This window comes from Copadichromis virginalis, linkage group LG13, assembly GCF_057382275.1.
Source record: "Copadichromis virginalis isolate Kocher_CV1m ecotype Utaka linkage group LG13, C_Virginalis_male_GT1.1, whole genome shotgun sequence".
NCBI classification, from domain to species: Eukaryota; Metazoa; Chordata; class Actinopteri; order Cichliformes; family Cichlidae; genus Copadichromis; species Copadichromis virginalis.
The window spans coordinates 5387373-5406436 of NC_140630.1; the positions used below are offsets into that span (position 1 = coordinate 5387373).

At 39.5% G+C, this 19064-nt stretch overlaps 1 protein-coding gene across 2 annotated transcripts in view; it reads right to left on the bottom strand.

The window, feature by feature from the left end:
• Positions 1-3303: 3303 nt before the first annotated feature.
• Positions 3304-19064, bottom strand: part of atrnl1a (attractin-like 1a) — a 342626-nt gene continuing 326865 nt past the window's right edge. For both annotated transcript variants that reach the window (XM_085477017.1, XM_085477018.1), the window contains one exon: positions 3304-4782. In XM_085477017.1, coding sequence (XP_085333143.1) covers positions 4661-4782 — 122 coding nt within the window. In that variant the 3' untranslated portion in view covers positions 3304-4660. The remainder of the gene's footprint in view (positions 4783-19064) is intronic.

The window sequence follows — 19064 nt, forward strand, 5'->3', positions numbered from 1 at the left end:
TTCTGAAAAGGACACGAGGACATTGTATTAGAGCGTTGCACTGTGTGCACTAGGCTCCTAACAGAGACTGTGTGTGTATGTGACAAAATGCAGACTTGGCAGAGGTGATGTGTGATTGATTTTTGCTAATTTAATAGAAGACTCATTTCAGACTAAATGTTCTACTTATGTCTTAAATTTAGACCTTGAGCTTTCTAAATTAGAAACTTTATCTCCACCGAGCTGAAAATCATCTCTGACATAAAACTGAAAAGTTAACAAAGGGGATTTAAGTAGTAGCAGTTTTTTTTTAATGATAAGTTATCATATTTAAGCTTGAGCATCAAGAGCACATGTTTGGGAGGTATTGTAGTAACAAATAGGACTCAAACTAATAATATAACTACCACCTCTAAGGCCCCGAAGTTGGCTAACCTCATCCACTGGTGGGTGATCATATCTCCCCCCCGACCTGTTGTCCTGACTCCCCCTTGCCCTAGCATGTCTATTGTAATTCATCAATCTTTAGCCATGGGGATACAGGACTGGATACAGATGCACAAGGCAGGAATCAAACTTGCGAACCCCACGCGAAACACATGTGGTCTTACCACTATGCTATCCGGCTGCTATAGCTGGGACATCGTGTTTTTGGGTTTGAAGCACACTGAAAACAAGAAACCACAGAAACATGCGAGGGGAAAGACCATCTCTGAATCGAGGAGGCCTAAGGCTACTTTCACCATCTTACAATGCTGTGATTGCAGCCATTCCCCAACTCTCTGTGAATGGTACTCATGGCCTTTGATCAGTGGTCTTTGATCAATGGTTGTTGATCAATGGTCATGAAAATTTGCATATTAATGATCAAGGAACTGACCTCACAGCGCATTCATTCAGTGGGCTGGTTTCAGTAATTATGGAAATGTACTGTTTATAAGATTGGGGAAACCCGCAGTCAGCCGAGACTGAACAAGCCACTTGGATGAGTGAAGAAACATTTCTACCACTGAAAACTTTACGTCAAGATGATCAGAATCAACCTTTTGGGATTTACTTACCTGGATAATTGAGGATGCATCAAGATATAATTGGATAACCTCAGTTTTCAAGGACCGTGGCAAACAGTCATTTATTGAGCAGCTGTGAGGCCGACTAGCAGTTGTAGTTGGCTTCAAAAAGGAGGCTGTTATCAATACATTGCATCCTTAACCCTTTTAATCATCACTTTGGGCTATCCAATGACACCCTAAATGATGCTAAAAAGGCTCTGTTACTGAAAACCTTCTGTTACTGGCATGCTGATAGCAATCCTTTGATGTCATCAGTGAGTGACAGAGAGCTATCTTAATAATAATTGACATGATAGTTGTGGCAGTTTTCTATAATGTATTCAATGTCAAATCATATGTGAAGTACCAATGGTATTGTGTAGCCAAATGTCAAAATGTGGATCAGCTTTTAGTTCCATTTGTCTTCTGTTAGGTGTGAAATATAACCTGAGAATACATGTGTTGCATATAATCAGATGGCGTATAATCATTATTCACTGGTAATTAAGTCACTGTGCATGTATATATTCAAGAATACATTATATGTGTTTTCTTGTTGTCTGTTTTCCTACCCATCTTATCCTCCTGGGTGTATGACAGGTAAATTGCATGTATAAGTTGTAAAGCAGTTTGAGCTTAAGAGTAGCAGAAAGCTATTGCTTAGACAGGTGTCCCTTCTTTCTTGAGACACTTTGCATGTTTGCATTCTGTTTGGTGCTGCGTGTTGTCGTGGTGGGGGATGTCAGTCATTTATTGAGCTTCTTACATTGACTTTACCCTAAAAACACAGGCCCTCTTCATACTCAGAACCAGTTCAAAAACATCTCAGATCAAGATAAAAGGGAAAGTGAACCACTTCCTGCTGCCCCTGACGTTTGGGTATTGAGTGGAGTGGAGATGCCAGCAATCCACTTAATGTTAAATACTGTAGCCTTTTATCTTGAGGGAAGAAAATACAGTGAGCTAAGAGCATAAAAAGGAGCACTTATCTCCTCTTGGTCACTAATGGTGGTGACAGCAGCAGCGTTGACCCAATGTAATGTTCAGAGGGCTTTCAAGTTCCAGATGAGATTTTCAAAGGAAACAGTCAAACAGCATGTTAAATTGCTTCTATTAATATAACAATTACGCCTTTGTTCATAGTTTTCTGCAATTAAGCTCCAATTAAGATGTACACCCTAATGTAGTTGTTTGATTAGACATAAATATGACATTAAAAAACATGAAAGAAATGCCCAGTGGAATAAACTGGTAGTTCTTAAGGTTATTTTAAGGTAAAAGAAGGAATATATAAATGATTACTGACATGAAAACATTGTTTAACTGGATGTCTTTACCTCTGTATTACAGACTGTGAATGATCTTGAAATGCATCCAGGCATTAGAGCAGTGTAGCCACTAGATCCCCCACGGCTTTTCCTTAGAAAGGATATATTTTGGCATTTTCTTCTGTTTAGAGCCCCACATTTGCATAAAAGTGTCTAATTCAGAAGATTCTGGGATCACCTCAACAAGCAACCCCCACCGCTTTATGACAAAGGGATATAGTCGATTTAAAAGCATACAGGAGCCATTTATGAGTGCAGCAGAAGGAGACATGGATTTATTTTAAAACGATAGTATTTGTACAAATGTTGAGCCATATCCAGGTTTTATTAAACAACATCTTACTGTGATGCTCTGGCAGGGAGGTACACATGGATGGAATGTAGTTATTGTTTAATTTGTATATTAAACAGGTCATTTGGCTTGTATGGTGAGAAATGTAATGGAAGTGCTTGTTCTCGATGTCCCCCCTTTGCACACACATTATGACAAATAGGAGGCAGTGATGGTTGTAACCAGGGACATTATAAAACAGAGACAGAGAACAGAAAGTGAACAGGATACAATTCAGTGGCCACTATATTAGGTACACCTGTGGAATCCACTTTATAAAAAGCATTTCTAACTTAACGAAGCCTTTAATAATTAGATTTGGTACATATTAGTAAAGCAGGGGTGCTTTAGATACCTAGGATGTTGATAGCACATGGAAATCGTGGAAATTCAACACCATCTTTCTGCGATACATTACGTTTAAAGTAACGTTAACTTTACTCTGTTTCACAGGATGCTGTGAGAGTCGTTGTGTAACTCTAGAAACAGTGTTGGATGACACTGTCTGTAGTTCTGGCTGATCTTGTCATTTGACCTGACTGACATCCTGAGAACACCAATCAATGCGGTTTCCCAACACCAGAGGTAACAGTACACACAGTTTCAGACTGAATATCAACACAAAGAAGCATTTATTCTTTTTAAATTGTAAATGTGCAGATTTAATGCTCATATGGACAAATACACGGTGGTGAGCTGCCCTGATTACTGCACAGACTTCCTTTATAAAATTAATTATCTACAGTTTCTGTTTAAAAAAAGAAAACAAAAACAAACATTTGTGAGTTAATTAAAAAATGTTGAACCGCATTTTGCATTTTTAATAAATAATATATACTGAGATGTGTTATATTAAAGTTTGTGTTACGGATAAACAGACTTGAAATATCACGAGGGAGGATGTATATGGTAGCTTCACAGTAATGAAAAAATAAAAAAGGCATATGAACACCATCAGTAGTTTGTGTGTGATACCGACCTTGAGGTTACATCGCAGCCCAGAATAAACATCATGTTTGGAAGATCAGTTGCATAATAAAATTCCACAGAGGGTTCTAATGTACGGGTAAAGCATTTCACTTATAGTGCATATACAAATGTGTGTATATAAGGCCCAGAGCTACAGATAATGGACCTTTTTCATCACAGAGGACCTGAGCAGATATTAAAACCTATAACTTCAACTGTGTAGGGAAAAACAAACCACACATATTTCATAAAACACTTTTTTTTTACTTGCATCCAATGAGCTTCATAGCAAAAATGCATTTCTTTGAATTCACAACTTCAAAATTAGCAAATTAAACTTTTTCCTCTAGTGAATCATTGTAATAGACCTCCGCCAACTAAAGACTTTTGCAATTATCTAGTTAAATCGGTGTTCTTCTTTACTGGTTTTGCTCCTGAGTCTCATTGGGTTTGTAAATCAGGAGGACTTTATATCAACTATCAATATCTTTTGACTGGAGGTCAAAGTCATTTAGTTTTGTTTGGTGAAAAACAAGTTCTATTTTATTTTCTCTGTCAATATGGCAGACTGTAGAACCCGGGAGAGACAAAACCACATGGCATGAAAATGGAAAAGGTCTGCCAGCTCCTCGTGGCAAATTTCAAAGAAAGCTGTGGTGGAGAGACATTCTCACTTTGCAAGTACTTCTCTGAAAATATACAGACGAGGGACAATGACAAAAACCTTGTATCTGGTCCAAGGAAGAATATGACTACAAGTACCATTTACCCCTTTTGGGTGCCTGTGAAGAGAGTAGTTTCGCCCCATCTGTATGCTTCAATCCATATCCGTCCTCTTTCCAAACCACTTTAAGGTCAAGGATCATCCAACCCTATTTTTTTGCAGGCTTTGCCTTTGTGTTCACAATTCTCCATTGTGTCTAAAGTCAAAAATAGTGTGTCCAGTGAAATTCCCCTTTGGACATTTTGGATGCGGTGGTACCTCGTTGAGGGCACATAGTTCATACACAGGTCCCTTGATGGTGCACAATGTGTTTGCGGTGCTTCAGACCCAGGGCTCTTTCTTTCAAGTCCATCACTCGCTGCTGTGACGTGTCGACCAGAGCACTGGCTATGGCGATACCTGCAATCCCAGAGACAAAATAGGGTAATCAGTGAAAGATGGGCAGTATTATGCTGTTTTAGATGGGCTCAAATTTTACTGAAAGTGTGATGTGACAGAGGTGAGATAAATACGGCTTGATCAAGGTAAAACTACGACCACTTTTTGAGAGTAGATTTTTATACGTGCCTGTGTTATTTGTTATAAACCCATGTTTGTCCTTATACAGAAATAATTAAAGGGATGTAGACAAGTAGTACAAAACATTGATACATTTATCGTAGAATATCACTTCACACCAAGAAAGGGTGGATACATGTTGCAACTGACATGGTTGATTATCTCTCTAGATAGTAAAGTGGCATAGTGTCTTTCCTTATCTACAAGCAGCTAGAAACAGCTAATTGTTACCAAAATTGAAAATAACCCTTTTTCAGAAGTCCCTAAAAGAGAGAGGGCTAAAATTCTTTTTTTTTTTTTTAAATGCAGAATATCTTCATTTGTAAGAACACATCCTGCCAAGACAAGACTGATTGAAAAGACATTCTTTTTAAAAATGTCATTATAGCCAGTAAAGGAGAGTTGGGTCTGTCACCAATGATAACTTATACCTCACATGGTTAAATCTTTTCCATATCCAGTAATTATTTTCAGTGCTTAAATTGTGGAGTTCAAAGTGGAGTTCTGCAAGGATCTAAATTTGTACCTTCTATTTTTATAGTCCTTAGAAAAGCAAGTCCCTGTTTGTATCTTTTGAGTTTGATCAGAGAAGTGCTATTTTATCCTCGTTTGGACTTTCATATATTCACAGTCGCACTGACAGAAAGGCAGAAGGCCAAGCTAAAGGTAGCACAGCTGAAGATGTTGAAATGACCAGAATGGACAAGAACAGAAGTGGGTATATCAGCGAGACAGCTCAAGTCAAGTGTTTTGGAAATGGTTTGGGCATGAGGGTTGGTTTGCACAGGAGGGATAATAGTTATATTGGACAAAAGATGTTCAATGGATGTAGTGAAGGAGGATGTGCAGAGGCTTGGTGTAACAGAGAAGGATGCTACAGATACGATTAGATGGAAATAGATGCTGTGGTGACCCCCAAAGTGAAAGGAGGACTGTGATTTATTTCTTTTATCTAATAATGTTAATAAAGCTTCTTTCTGGCCACAGCAGATGAATCTGCATAGTATTCTGCAAATTTCTATGCCAGAAGTACTTCCTGATGCAACCCTCTCAGGGATGATTTCCAGTAATGTTAATATTAAACTATTACTGATGGTAAAAATAAACAATAGGACAGATGAAAGTAAAGAGGCTGTGCCAGATTTACTAGATGGGGCAAATTGGCATGTGAGCACAATCTAGAAATAGTAATGATAGTTGTGGTTAGTTTTGCAGGTAATTTACAAAAGTTTTGCTGTTTTCAAAATAAAGTCAGAGTTCATTTCAATGTAACTGCCAAGACCTGTGCAATTTAGGTCACAAACTAAGAGATGATATTCAGCTGCAGGTAATTTACTAACAAGAAAGGCACAGCTTGTTAATTGTAATCAGTAACATATAAATATAGGTCATACGTATGTTGCATGTAGGCCTACATTTAATGTAATTAAATGTAGCCTGGCAGAGAGAGTCGTTTTAATGAACTCCGGCTTCAGTAATTGAAAATATCTGATAAATGTTGGCACAATTATGTAAATTGTGTGGCACAAATGTTAGTAAATCAATTTGTTTGCTTAAGTTAAATATTCTCCATCTTATATTTTGTGCATTGAGGAAGGAACCTGATGCGTTTGACAGAGGGTCCATCACTGCACTCTGTTTGTAAATATAGAACGATATCTAATGCTAGTTGGTGCTGGTGGTACGAGTTAGTGAATCTGGCCCTATGGGAGAAAACATCAAGGTGAAATTCCTTAGCATGTGGCGATGCATCATCTTTTCAATAGGCACCTCTTCACAACATCCAAAAAATGTTTTATCAACATCTTTCTGAACTCAGTAGGAGGCAGCGGGGATAGCGCTCAGGTCAGTGAAGTATATCTTCCCGCCATTGTGTCTCTTTTCCTTCTTTTCCCTCTGTCTCCCTCTCACCATCCATCAGGATGTCACACCTCTAAAAACATCTTCTGTGAGTGAAGTTTGCCACGGTTTCCACAGCAGGGCTTACAGACATCAGGATGGATGCACCAAGCATCAGATGCCTCGGAGCATTGTGTTAGTTTGGCAGTTGTACTGTTAATGTGGTTTTAGAGTCATGGGAGCTTTGTCAATACAGCCAGTCCTCTCCCTGCCGACATCTGTGGGCCTGACAATGCATGGTCATTACGACAAGTGCTCAATCTGCCGGCATGCAGGAGCCAAATAAACAAAACAGGCAAATAGCAAAGGGAATCTGCCGTGCTCTTGATATGATTTGGATGCAGGATGTTTTCAGCATTTCACACTCAAGTGATTCTTGGGATATTTTTTTTTTTCTCCAGTGGGTGGAAAGGGGAAAGCTGATTACACAGTGCGTGACAGTGTGTACATGACTCTGCAAGTTTATGCATTTAAGTGTGCATTCACCTGTGCACAGTATTATGAGTATTTTGCAATTTCTGACACAAGCAAACATGGCAGCGAGCGGTAATGTGCTCTGTTCTTCCAAAAAACATTGGAGGCAGATGATCAGCTAGCAGCACATGGTGTGTCGGAATATGGTTCATTACGGCTCTTTGTTTTTTGTTGGCAATAGTTTCATAGGTATGCTTGTTTGGCGACCATACATACAGGATTTGGCTTGTCTTGGACTTTTGGTAATTTGTAAGTTGCTTTAAACTCCAGCAAGGATTGTTGCAGATTCTCTGCATGTCTGTGGAGTAAATACACGCCCATGCTATTGCTGCATTGCTTGTATGCTTATTCTATGCAGTGCCACTGATAACGCTGAGCTGTGTGCTTGGATTTTCCTCTTTTTCTTAAATTGGAATTTTAAAACAATATTTATTGAATATAGTAAAGACAGATTCCAGTAGTCTTTAACCTCAACAAAAGAGCTTAAACAACTCCTTTCACATCCTTTAAGGCTTCATAGATTGTTGGGACAGCAAAAAGATATATTTATTGCATTAACCTCCTACGACCTGGCATCCACATATGTGGACATCACATTTTGGGTTATTTAGACCAAAATACTCTACAGGGGCCTGATATCAAAGGGTGGGTTTTGATTATTGATTAAAATCGATTCTGGCTTGGATAAGGTGATATTGATTCATTAAAATCCTGAATCGATTTTTCAATATAAATTTATTTTGCCCCAAACGCCAGAATCTCAGGTTAAACCTCACAAAATTTCAACAACCACCAAACAGCTAAAACGGTAAATGATAGCAGGAACACGGATTCTGCACAAAGACGTAAACACAAAGCGCGGACCCGCCGACGCATCAGAATCAGTGACATGTCGCATTTCTCACCCGAAGGCACGGACACGGTCGGGGCTGAAAGCCGACAGCTCACTGATTCTGATGTTTCGGCGGGTTCGCGCTTTGTGTTGATGCCCTTTTTGTGCTGATTCTAAAGCTGCAGGTTTTATCTCTCTCCAAACAATATTGACTGCAAAAGAAGATCCAAACTACGCTTCACATAAACATCGTCATGAATTCCCTCTGACTTTTGCTGTTTTGCTTCCACCACGATAAAAATCACACTTCATGCACAGCTCTCTCTCTCTCTGTGTACTTCAAGAACAGTTTCCCGTCTAAAAATCTCTGTTTTCTGCATTATTCACCTGCTTGTTGCACAAGTCTACCGTTGTTTACAGCGCTATCGGCCGCTGTTTTTTTTTCTTCTTTTACTTACTTCCGAAAAGAAAGCCTAATTTCTGCTGTTCAATACTGAACAAATTTAAACTTTAAACTATGCAAAATTGCAAAACTCTTAGGTGTGTCTCTAATCAAATCTCTGTAACTTTGCTCTGCTTCACTTCAGCAGCAGGTAATGTTCATATGTTGATTAAGGGTTTTCTTTCGTTTTTGATCTACTGCAGAATATTTTTATAAAATCCCAGGCCAGGAAAATCGCCTCAGTTTTATCCTCAGTTACTTTGACACAAAGGCATTTGATAAAATCTGGCAAGTGTCAGCTTTCTTTTTATAGATATAAAAATATGGAAATGTAATGCTGCATGAACTGAATTATAATATTTCTGACTGTCTAAGGCAAAATTTCCCTGATTCAAATCGATTCTAGAAATCAGTGACGATACCCAACCCTACTGATATCCACTTATGAGGACATTATACTGCTACTGTTCTATTGAAATTTTAAACGAATGTCCTCATATATGGCTCTCATTTTTCTTAGAAACAAAAATCAGGTAGAAAAAAAAAATCTGGTAATTCTTTGTTTTTACATTCATCGGGTCCCAATATGCCCAAATATCAAAGAGAAATTAAAAATGCATGCCGTGGAAGAGTTCGGGTCTTAGGAGGTTAAATTAAATTCCCCTCAATGAGAAGAGAAAAGAAACTTGAGGGTTTAGAAGTGTTTGATAAATAATCAAATGAAAAACATGAGCACAACAGATAATAAGAGGCATTTCTCACATTTCCTAAATCTGCTGTCACAGGTTTGTTACCTGGTTGTTTGCAACTTATTTGCTTACCACAAGAACTTTATAAAAAGACACATGCAGCAGGAATGTAATGTTTCTGTGGAACATTGAGCCATTTTCATTTACCTACATACATGCACTGCATCTGCACATTATCAAACACATGGCCTCACAATGAAAGATCACACAGAGTGAAAAAGCAAACCGAATTAATTTTCTAACGTGATATCTGAATATTCCTCCATCAAAAAAGCTTTCACCTCTGACAAATTGCCATCATAATTGTGTTGATTTTTCCAGGTGAACACACACATCTCCATTTGCAAAATTAAATTGGTCAAAAGTAATCAAATCATGCTGCAGGTGAGTGCAAGTGCTCATTTGCTGCCGTGGTAACAGAGCACATTAACGTGATTGTTTTGTCAGGTGAGTTGACGCATCATTAATCCCCCCACCCCACCTCACCCCCCTAACATGCACAGACCCCTCCAACTCCTGATGTACTAATAGGGTCATTAGCAGGAGACAAAATTCCCCAGGAACACATATCGACACAGACCCGATGTGGAAAACTGGGACTGCAGCTGGAAAACATCTGTGACAGGCGGAGCCTGCTTGCTAACCTGGTCACAAAACTCACAGTGAGGCCCTCCTATATAAGAAACATCAAAGCTTGGTTTTGTGTTTACCCTTGAATGAAAGTGGGAAGCGTGCTGAGGATGCAGAGCAGTGGTAAACAGAAGAACAGAGCTATCAGCATTCAATGAAGCCAACGTAAATTAAAGTCAGTCAAACAGCAACATACTGATTTTCAAATATTAATAGATCCACGAAACACAGATTTCAGTAAACATGACACATAGCTACAGTGGCTTTGAAGTACACATGTTGGGATTCAGATATCTAGGATGCTTTACATTAATAGTACATGACAGCATTTGGTGGTGGATTTCTTCACGCCTGCTAAGAGATCTGAAGTGCACAAATTTACATTTAAATATCTCTAAGTGTATTAGAGCCAAGAGGACAAAAAGGCAGACCAGTATGCCCAACAGTAAAACAAAACAACCAAAACCATGTGTCTTTAAAGTTGAAAAGCAGTCATTTTAGTGGCTACATGAATTCAAGCAGTGGTGCTCATTGGGGAGCTGACTTTGCCTCGACTTTCCTTTGCTGCGTTTTTCTTTTAAATGTATCTGATAAAATTATAAAGTCAGCAAGACCTTGAATCTCTTACTTGATCCGTATACACTTCTAAACTGATGTCCATCAATTTAATAGTACGCCCGCATTTTGGAGCAAAACAAAAGGCAAGTGGCAAAGGAAAAACAAGATAAGGGTTAAGACTTCATCATTCAAACCTGCACAATAAATACAGGAGTTGTTTGTGTGTAAATGCCACACAATGGGTAAAAGTCAACAAGCAGACAGATGGAGGAGTGGGGGGTGACAGGAGGGCGTATCCCAGTGGGTTAGATGGTTTCAAAGATGGAGAGGATCAAAGTATTGGAGATCCATTCTGGGTCAATGGAGCTGAGTTTCCAAGCTTTGCCCTCCATTTCCTGTCATGCAGCTCTCAAGTCTGACACTCAGAGGGTGACAGTGGGGGTGTAGGGAGGAGGGTTTGAAGAGGTCAACTCACAGAGTGGAAGAAAAGGACAATACAGCTACAGCAATCCTTTTAGGACACTCAGTCTGCTTATATAAATTCATGTTGAGAAATGTGCTTATTTATAATAGCCAGACAGTTAAATGAGGTCGATAGAAATCTAATCATTGGGTATAGAATAAGATCCAAGAAGTATTTTGTCTCGCTCTTTAAAAATCTTTAAGAACAATTAGCATTGAAGCCCAAAACACAGAGAGCTCACTTTTCTCTCTTAAATCTATTTTCATAAGAACAGCATGTAAATTAAAAATAAATAAAAGTTGGCTTAATATTTATTTTTCTATTCTGTCCTTTTGGTGCTAATGTTTAGTCACAACTATAAACGGTAAAGCTTACTTGGTTTTGGGTCTCACACCCTCCCGCCTAATAAAGGAGACATGGAAATGTGTTTAATTTAATCTCGCTTTAATCAGGCATCAATTTTATTCATTGAAGGCTGTTAGTGATAAATAGCATACCATTCTAACTGATCAATTGTCTAATCTCTTCTCTATTAGCTGTAGTTTGAGCAATGTAAAAGAGACTTGGCAGCAGATGAGGATCAAGCATATAAACGTTGATACATTTTCTGCATTGCCAACTGAAAACAGGAAGATTTCTATAATAGTGTGATACACAGTTTGCACTGCTGTGACTGTAAAGCTCTGCTCCATTCAGTGGTGATAGTAAAATACAGTGTCACAGATCAGTGTCACATTGCATGACTGAGTCGAACTGTCAGAGAGATGGCCCAGTATTTGACTCCAGGATACTTTTGTATGCAGATGAGTTTAAGGTGAATGCAAAGTGTACCCGATCCAGTAACTACAAAACAAGTCTAAATCATTACCCTCGACAGTTTTTCATATGGCTTTGTTCAACAAACTTATCTTTTATAGTCAAAAAGCTCCACTTTGGTCACATCTGTCCAAAGGACATTGTTCCAGAGCTTTTGTGGTTTCTTCAGATGCAACTTTGTAAAACTAAACTGTGCTCCTGTGTTGTTTCTAGAGAGAAGAGGCCTTCTCCTGGCATCCCTTCCTAAAAAGCCTTACTTGTCTTTTTCTAATTGTACTGTCATAAACCTTAACATTTAATAATGTCTGACCATTGTACACTCTGCTCTGGGGGTGAATTTGATGGGGCATCCATTACTGTAATGCAGTCCTGTGACAACATTCTTTACGAGATCATTGTATAAAACATATTCCTACAGCAAAGAGTCTATACAACACTTAACGCATAGTATAAATAAAAGAATCTGTGAAAACATGGCATTTCCTGTGGATTTTAAACCAAAGCTCTAAATCTGATCTGCTCCGTGCAGCTTATGTCTATCATGATCTAACCAGGTAAAGAGAGCCATCGTTGTGACACTAAAAACTTTGGCTTTAGGCTCAACAAAGCTTGTTAACCTATTCATTTTCTTTCTAGCATACCCCTCTGGTCTCACTCTATGAGCTGAGCTAGTGTTACAAACATCTTGGCCTGTCAACACAAAAACAGTTTCAGCTGCATTTTGCACTTGTTGTTCTTACGTCTGACAGAACAAATGCATTCTTGTTTTCATCAGTCCAGCTGTCAGTATGTAACAGCTTGCATTGCTCTTTGTGTATATCCATGAACATAGCTTGAAAACACATTTCACATGTTTATGTAGAAGCCTCGATTTGAGTATTTTTCACGGTATTATTTTTATTGGAGTTAGAAATGTACATATCAGGGCCCTGTACTGAAGAACACCAAGGGGATCATTTCCTGGTTTCACATACCCTAACATTGTGTAATTACTTAAAGAGACCCAAACCATTTTGGGGACTAGGCCCTAAAGATGTTGATTTCTGCTGTAAATGTTGGCATTTAAACAAAGGATTCAAGAATTTACGCACTTTTTTTTGCTCACTTTTGAAAGCAGTCTCAGAGGGTCCCTATCTAGACACAGTTTTAACAGGTAGCTATACATGTAGTAGAACGACATGAAAGTCGAACCATTGTTTTGGTCCTGAGGTAAAAAAAACAGACAGTTGCTTTCCAATTTCATTGTTACTTCTAGAATAAAAAAGAAACTGCTGCTTAGCTGTTTTAAAATGGATTTTTAAAATATTTAAGTGTTCACAATGGAAATGCTAAAATGTTGTTTCCAAACAACAATTGTGCAAAGAGAGATGTTAGGCACATTCTGACCAGCTTTGTGGATCTACTAAGCTGTTCAATAAAGCTGCAGAATATTTCTATAAATCCTTTGTTTGCTCCCTGCACAATCATACTGCATCAAGGAGTAATATGGCAAACGAGGCTTAACTAAATTAGGAAAGTGTTTTATTAATGTGTCAACTCTTATAATTTTTTTTCCATAGTGGTGTATTTTTGCCCTATTCAGGGATAATAAAGTTGAATTTTTCTTCCCTTTCGGGAGAGGGCCAACGTGAGAATGATAGCGCAAAATGAGCAAAAGATGCTTTCTCAGGAGAGGGAACAAGGCAAAGAGAAGCCTTTTAGAGGGGTTTGGCTTATCTCCCAAATCTGTCCCCAAGTTTGACCATCCATTCAACATGTGCTTTATGGAATGACAGAATTTCACTGTGGATACTGTCCACAAAAACCTGTGGAAGGTGCTGTGGATTTTGAACTTCTAGTGGCATTGTGATGTGCCAGGATTAAGATGCAGCTGAGGTGAGGAGGGTATCAGGGTTCAGAAACTCAGAATCGCCTCTACTTTTTACAGATAATGTGGTTCTGATTTGCACTTCAGATCTGGAAATCTGCGAATGATGGTAAAATGGAACATGAGATGGGTAAGTAATAGTGGTATGATACCAAATGATTTTCAAACATGAATCAGAAGGCAAGATTGTATTCCACTTTTCACGTTTAGTCATTACCTCTATATTATGACCAAGAGAATGAAAATGTACTTTATCTGAACTTCATTTTGGGTGTATCCAACTTTAGAGAGCACAACACAAAGCTGCTGTCTGAGAAAATAGTCAGCTGTGGTACTTTTGTGCATGTTTTCCTGCAAAGCCCCTAGATCTAAACTCCAAACTCACTGGAGGATTACATGATGTATCTGGCTTGGGAATGCCTCAGGATGCTACACGAGAAGCCAAAAACATTGGTCACAATATCTTCTTAGACTTCTGCAACCATGACCTGACTTTGGGTAAGAAGATGATGATGGATGGATGGAACAAGTATGGATGGATGGATGCCTACAACATTTGTCTTACTGTGCAAATCTGTTTTTGTTAACAAAGAGGTGTTACCTTGGGCTCCGTTCTTAACAATTCTGTAACCACTGATGTATTGCCAATCTTCTACTTGTTTTCACACATAATTCATTTTAGAAACTTGGTTCTGCTTCTTATCAAAACTGTCTTTGAAGTCTTCCTTTCTCTCTTTGTCTGTCACATTGCTTTTTCTATTTTTACTCTTGAAAGACTTAACATCTTACAGTACCTGTATTTCTCTCTTTTTTCCCCTTTTCTCATATATTCAAGGGCCTAACTGTGCTGCTGAATAGGCAGATTAGTGCAGGAAAAGGCGGCTGTGAATAGTGCTGTGTCTCTGTTTCTATTGACCCACTATCTAAGCTCAGGAGAGCGCCTGAGAAGAAAATGTAGCCTACAGTCTGTCTTTCTCCATCCTGAACTCTGCTGCGTTGAACTGAGAATAGTTGCACTCTGCTAAATCCACTAATATCATTGATAGAGCCGCTTTATGTACCAAATAATAAAAAAGTGGGAGGGGGGGGGGAGACACCAGCTGCAGCAGATGGAGCAGAAACGGGTAAAACTGACATGAGAAAGTTCAATTGAATTGGGATGCAGAGACGGAGAAGTGGTGGCTGGAGCCAAAAATACGATCTCTTGTTATTTTTTTCCATTCTCCCCTATGTCACCCCCTGCTCTGTCCATCATGTCAGGCCACTGTGACTTTGAATCAGTCAAACAGTCACACAGTGGTCAAGCTGTCGCGCTGAGCTCTTAGAGGCAGGCACTATGTGTTAGTTGTCCACTGCAATTTGGCTGACAACAGCTGTCAGCCGGTCTAACTGGAGTGGTTGCCTGCTATTTACTTGACTTTTCAGGATTTCTGATTGAATTATTGGACCAGAAAGTGAATCTATTATTAGAGAAATGGATTTGGTTTTACACAGTGATCTTTGTGTTATTTGCAATGTCACTGTATTTCTGTCTAGCTGGATCAAAATGAAGAAACAAGAGCTTCACACGGGAGCTTTTGGAGGCCTCTTCTGCTATCCAGAAAGGATGTTTCACATGCAGAGGTTAGCTCATGCAGCATGATAAAAACTCACACCATCCTGTGATACATGGAGAGTGCAGTTACACTGTAGCGGTGCAGGAAAGTAGAACTGCTCTGCAGCTCATGCAGTGCAACATGTCACACTCTAAAACTCATCAGATTCCCAAATTACCTCTCCAAGCAGAAAGAGTAACTGCTTGGATTTGCAGTCTCATTTTTCACTGATTAGACTTGGACACTAGACTCACCAGGAAAGCAGGAGCTTTGCCTTTAGGCGTACGCTCTCTTTATCATAAGTTTAGCAGAACCCTGGCTAATGCTTGAACAATATGCCAGTTTATCTGTGCTCCATTTATCGCTTGCTTTGAAAGAGGGTGAAAACCAAATCAAATTCGGCTGAAATAAAGAAACCTCTTAGAACAGCGTAATGGCTTAATGCTTAAAATGTGCCATTTGTCGCGTAGTTGCTGCAGTATGCACCAGATGTGCTGCAGGTACAGTAAATGACGTTTTTCAACTTAGGGACTGATTGCAATTAAATGTCTTCTCTGCTGGAGTCTGGATAATGAAAAGTGAGACGATTACTAAAAAATCCACACATCAGCTTGGAATGACGTCTTTTGGTGATTTACAGAATATCTTTAGTTGAATTGGAAGGTGATGTAGCTCTTCTCAGTAGGTGCTTTTTGATCAGTGTTTTTTGTGCTGATTATGTAAGACTAAGTGGATGCTGGACAGTAACTACATACCTTCCACTACATGGAAATCATGTAGATCGAAGGCATTTTTCTCTTGACATTTGCACTCACAGGAACTCTGAAGTGAAGTACTAGTTGCTGGGTAGTGGTTGGTAATGCAGTGTCGCCTTGTTGTGGTCTTTTCATTTTTTTTCAGCCTCTTCCTTTTCTTTCTGTGCTTTTTGTGAAGTGTTCTCTATTTTGCTCTTACCTGTCAAAACTATAATTTCCTCTGGCTTTTTTAATAGATTTCAGGTTATTTAGTTGTGTTTTTTTAAAGGTTGATGTTAAGAGCTCTTGTTTTTGTTAGCGTTACGCCTTTTTGTCCATTTAATGACCAATTAGCATACACTTATCTACACCAGTTATAGTGCACCTACGTTATATTAAGCAAGATGAGTAAGACTACAAAAACGTAGCACCAAAAAGTAGAATGGTTCCCAGGTCCAGCAGTGTACACACAGGAAAAAATACCAGGTACTACCTTGTACAGTTACTAGAATTATGGATAAGTTCCTGCAGTCTGAAAGAACCTGTGTGGAGGACATTTTCTATCCCCCGCCTTCGAAGAACAGTAATGGAACATTACAGATTAAGGAAAGAGTAAGCAGGATTTATTCTTTTTTTTTTTTTTACAGGAAGCTGAGAAACTGTGAGCTGTAAACATGGGGCTTCATTTTGTTTCCAGTTGTTCTTTCCCCCTCTTACATGTAAAGGGTCAGTTAATGGTAACACCTCGAGGGAGCAGAGCAACGCAGGACAAGAAGAAAACAAAGATGATGCGAAGGAAAGCGAGCTAAAATGGGCACGCTCATCATAGATTCCTCTTGAAGTGTCTTTCACAGAGGGTGGGTGGAGCAAGCCTGCAGTGATTTCACCTTCATACATGCTAACATCAATGGGGGACTGCTGTCTGACCCTACACAAGAGCCTCTCTAGGGAGCATAAGGTTGGTAGGAGAGGAGCATGAGTGTATAGTAGGCGGGAAATTTGTTGTTACTGAAGCACTTTCATGTGGCGTTCTAAAAGTTGTGTTGATGTTCTACATTTCGTTTGTATTTCTGAATACTGTGATTGTCTGTGTGTGCTTATGTGGTAATCAGAGCAACAATAACAATGTCAGACTTCAAACACTGGTAACAATAACTGCTGTTCCACTGTGATGAGAAAGGCCTAAACATTCTCCAGAGAGCAGCCTGACTGGAACAATGAGCCTCGTATTGCCCTTAATTTTCTGAAAATGAGTCTAAACCTTCTGTGATGAGCTAATGTCCAAAACATCAGGTAGATTAAGGTAGTGAACAAAAAACATCATGCCAATTGTAGTACTTTCATTATAACACATTGCATGTGTGGTTCAGCAGTTAACTGGCTTTTTTTTAAATCAAATTTGTCAACAGTGAATACATTCCTATAATAGGGATTCTGTGTGTGTGCATTTAAAAAAAAATCCCCTCTTGTCCTTGTGAGCCGTCTTTATTCTTTCAAGATTGGGTCGTCTACCAGAGGCCTGGAAGCTTGTATCTTTGCTGTTCCTAGGACTGCACTCTTCTGGAAAGAGATCTGTTGTTCCTGGGATCTGCTGGAGCCACTTGCCTAGCTTTGGGGTCACTGCACCGAGTGCTCCTCTTACCACTGGGACCACTGTTACCTTCACCCTCCAAATCTTCTTGAGTTCTTCTTTGAGCCCTTCGTACTTCTCCAGCTTCTCATGTTGCTTCTTCCTGATGTTGCTGTCATTCGGTATCGCTACAGGTGTCTTCCTCTGCTTGTCCACCACCACTATGCCCAGTTGGTTAGCCATCACTGGTTTGTCCATCTGTATCTGGAAGTATCATCAGGGCATACTCAGCACAGATGTTTCTGTATACTAAGCTTGGTTATGGCGTTCCATGTATGCCCTTGTCTGCTAGCATCTTACACCCTGCTGTTATGGTAAATGGACTGGTTCTTATATAACGCTTTTCTACTCTTCTGAGCACTCAAAGCGCTTTACACAACTTGTGCATTCACCCATTCACACAAGCACATTGTTCTAAGTGCTTTTCTAAGTAGCATTCACACACATTCATACTCCGATGGATGCATCTGGTTAATATCTTACCCAAGGATATTTGGGAAGCCAGGAATTGAACCAGGATCAGTAGATGACCTGCTCTACCGCCTGAGCTACAGCCACATGTGCTGGATTGTCACAGAGGCATCTTAACACAGCCTGCACCTGGGGTCTTGTCTGGGGAAGTAGACCCCAACCTCTATGGATCTTGTAGTGCCATGATTAGCACAGAGGCACTAATCATGGTAGCACAGGGACAAGCTGTTTTGGTCCCGCTTTGTCCAGCCAGCGGTAGGATTTCTGGATATCAGCCAGTTGCTCTATCTGCTGGTGGGGCAAATTATTATTATTGTTGTTGTTATTTATGGACTGGTTGGCTAAGATTAATGGCAGGAAATTGATGGATGGCCTAATGACACACAAAGGAGAAATTTAACATTTCTTGGCTACTTTCTGGTCCTCATTTTTTCATGAAACACTTGTGTTACCTTTAGTGTCTCTAGTTTTCTCTATAGTTAGCATAATTACTTCTGGGTCTTTAATGCTTTATTCCTTCCCCTGTGTTAGACTCCAGTGACTGTTGCTATGTTTTGCAGGATCTTTCAACCTTGAGAAAATGCTTTCTTGCAAAGTGGTCAATTTTCTGTCTGCTCTGTTTGTTTTCGTCATCAAGGTACTCATCGCATTGAAGGCAACACTTCCTGCCTGGAGGAGCAAAAGCCTCCCACACCAGCTTCAGTTACATACAGTCTACTTCAACCAAAAGGCTGTAGGGGGAAAGGAAAATACAAGGGGAGATTAAATATATATGCCTGAGCGAGAAAAGTATGAAAGGTTGACTGAGGTGGAAGATGAGCTGGAGAGAGAGAAGATTGACCTCATGCTGACAGTGCACATCCCTGCAAGCTTTGGTCAGGTCTCAAAGAAAGCACTGCTGTCTTTACACTGATTTCCACAGCTGTTTGGTGGTCGACTGGAGCGACCTGGGGATATCGCATG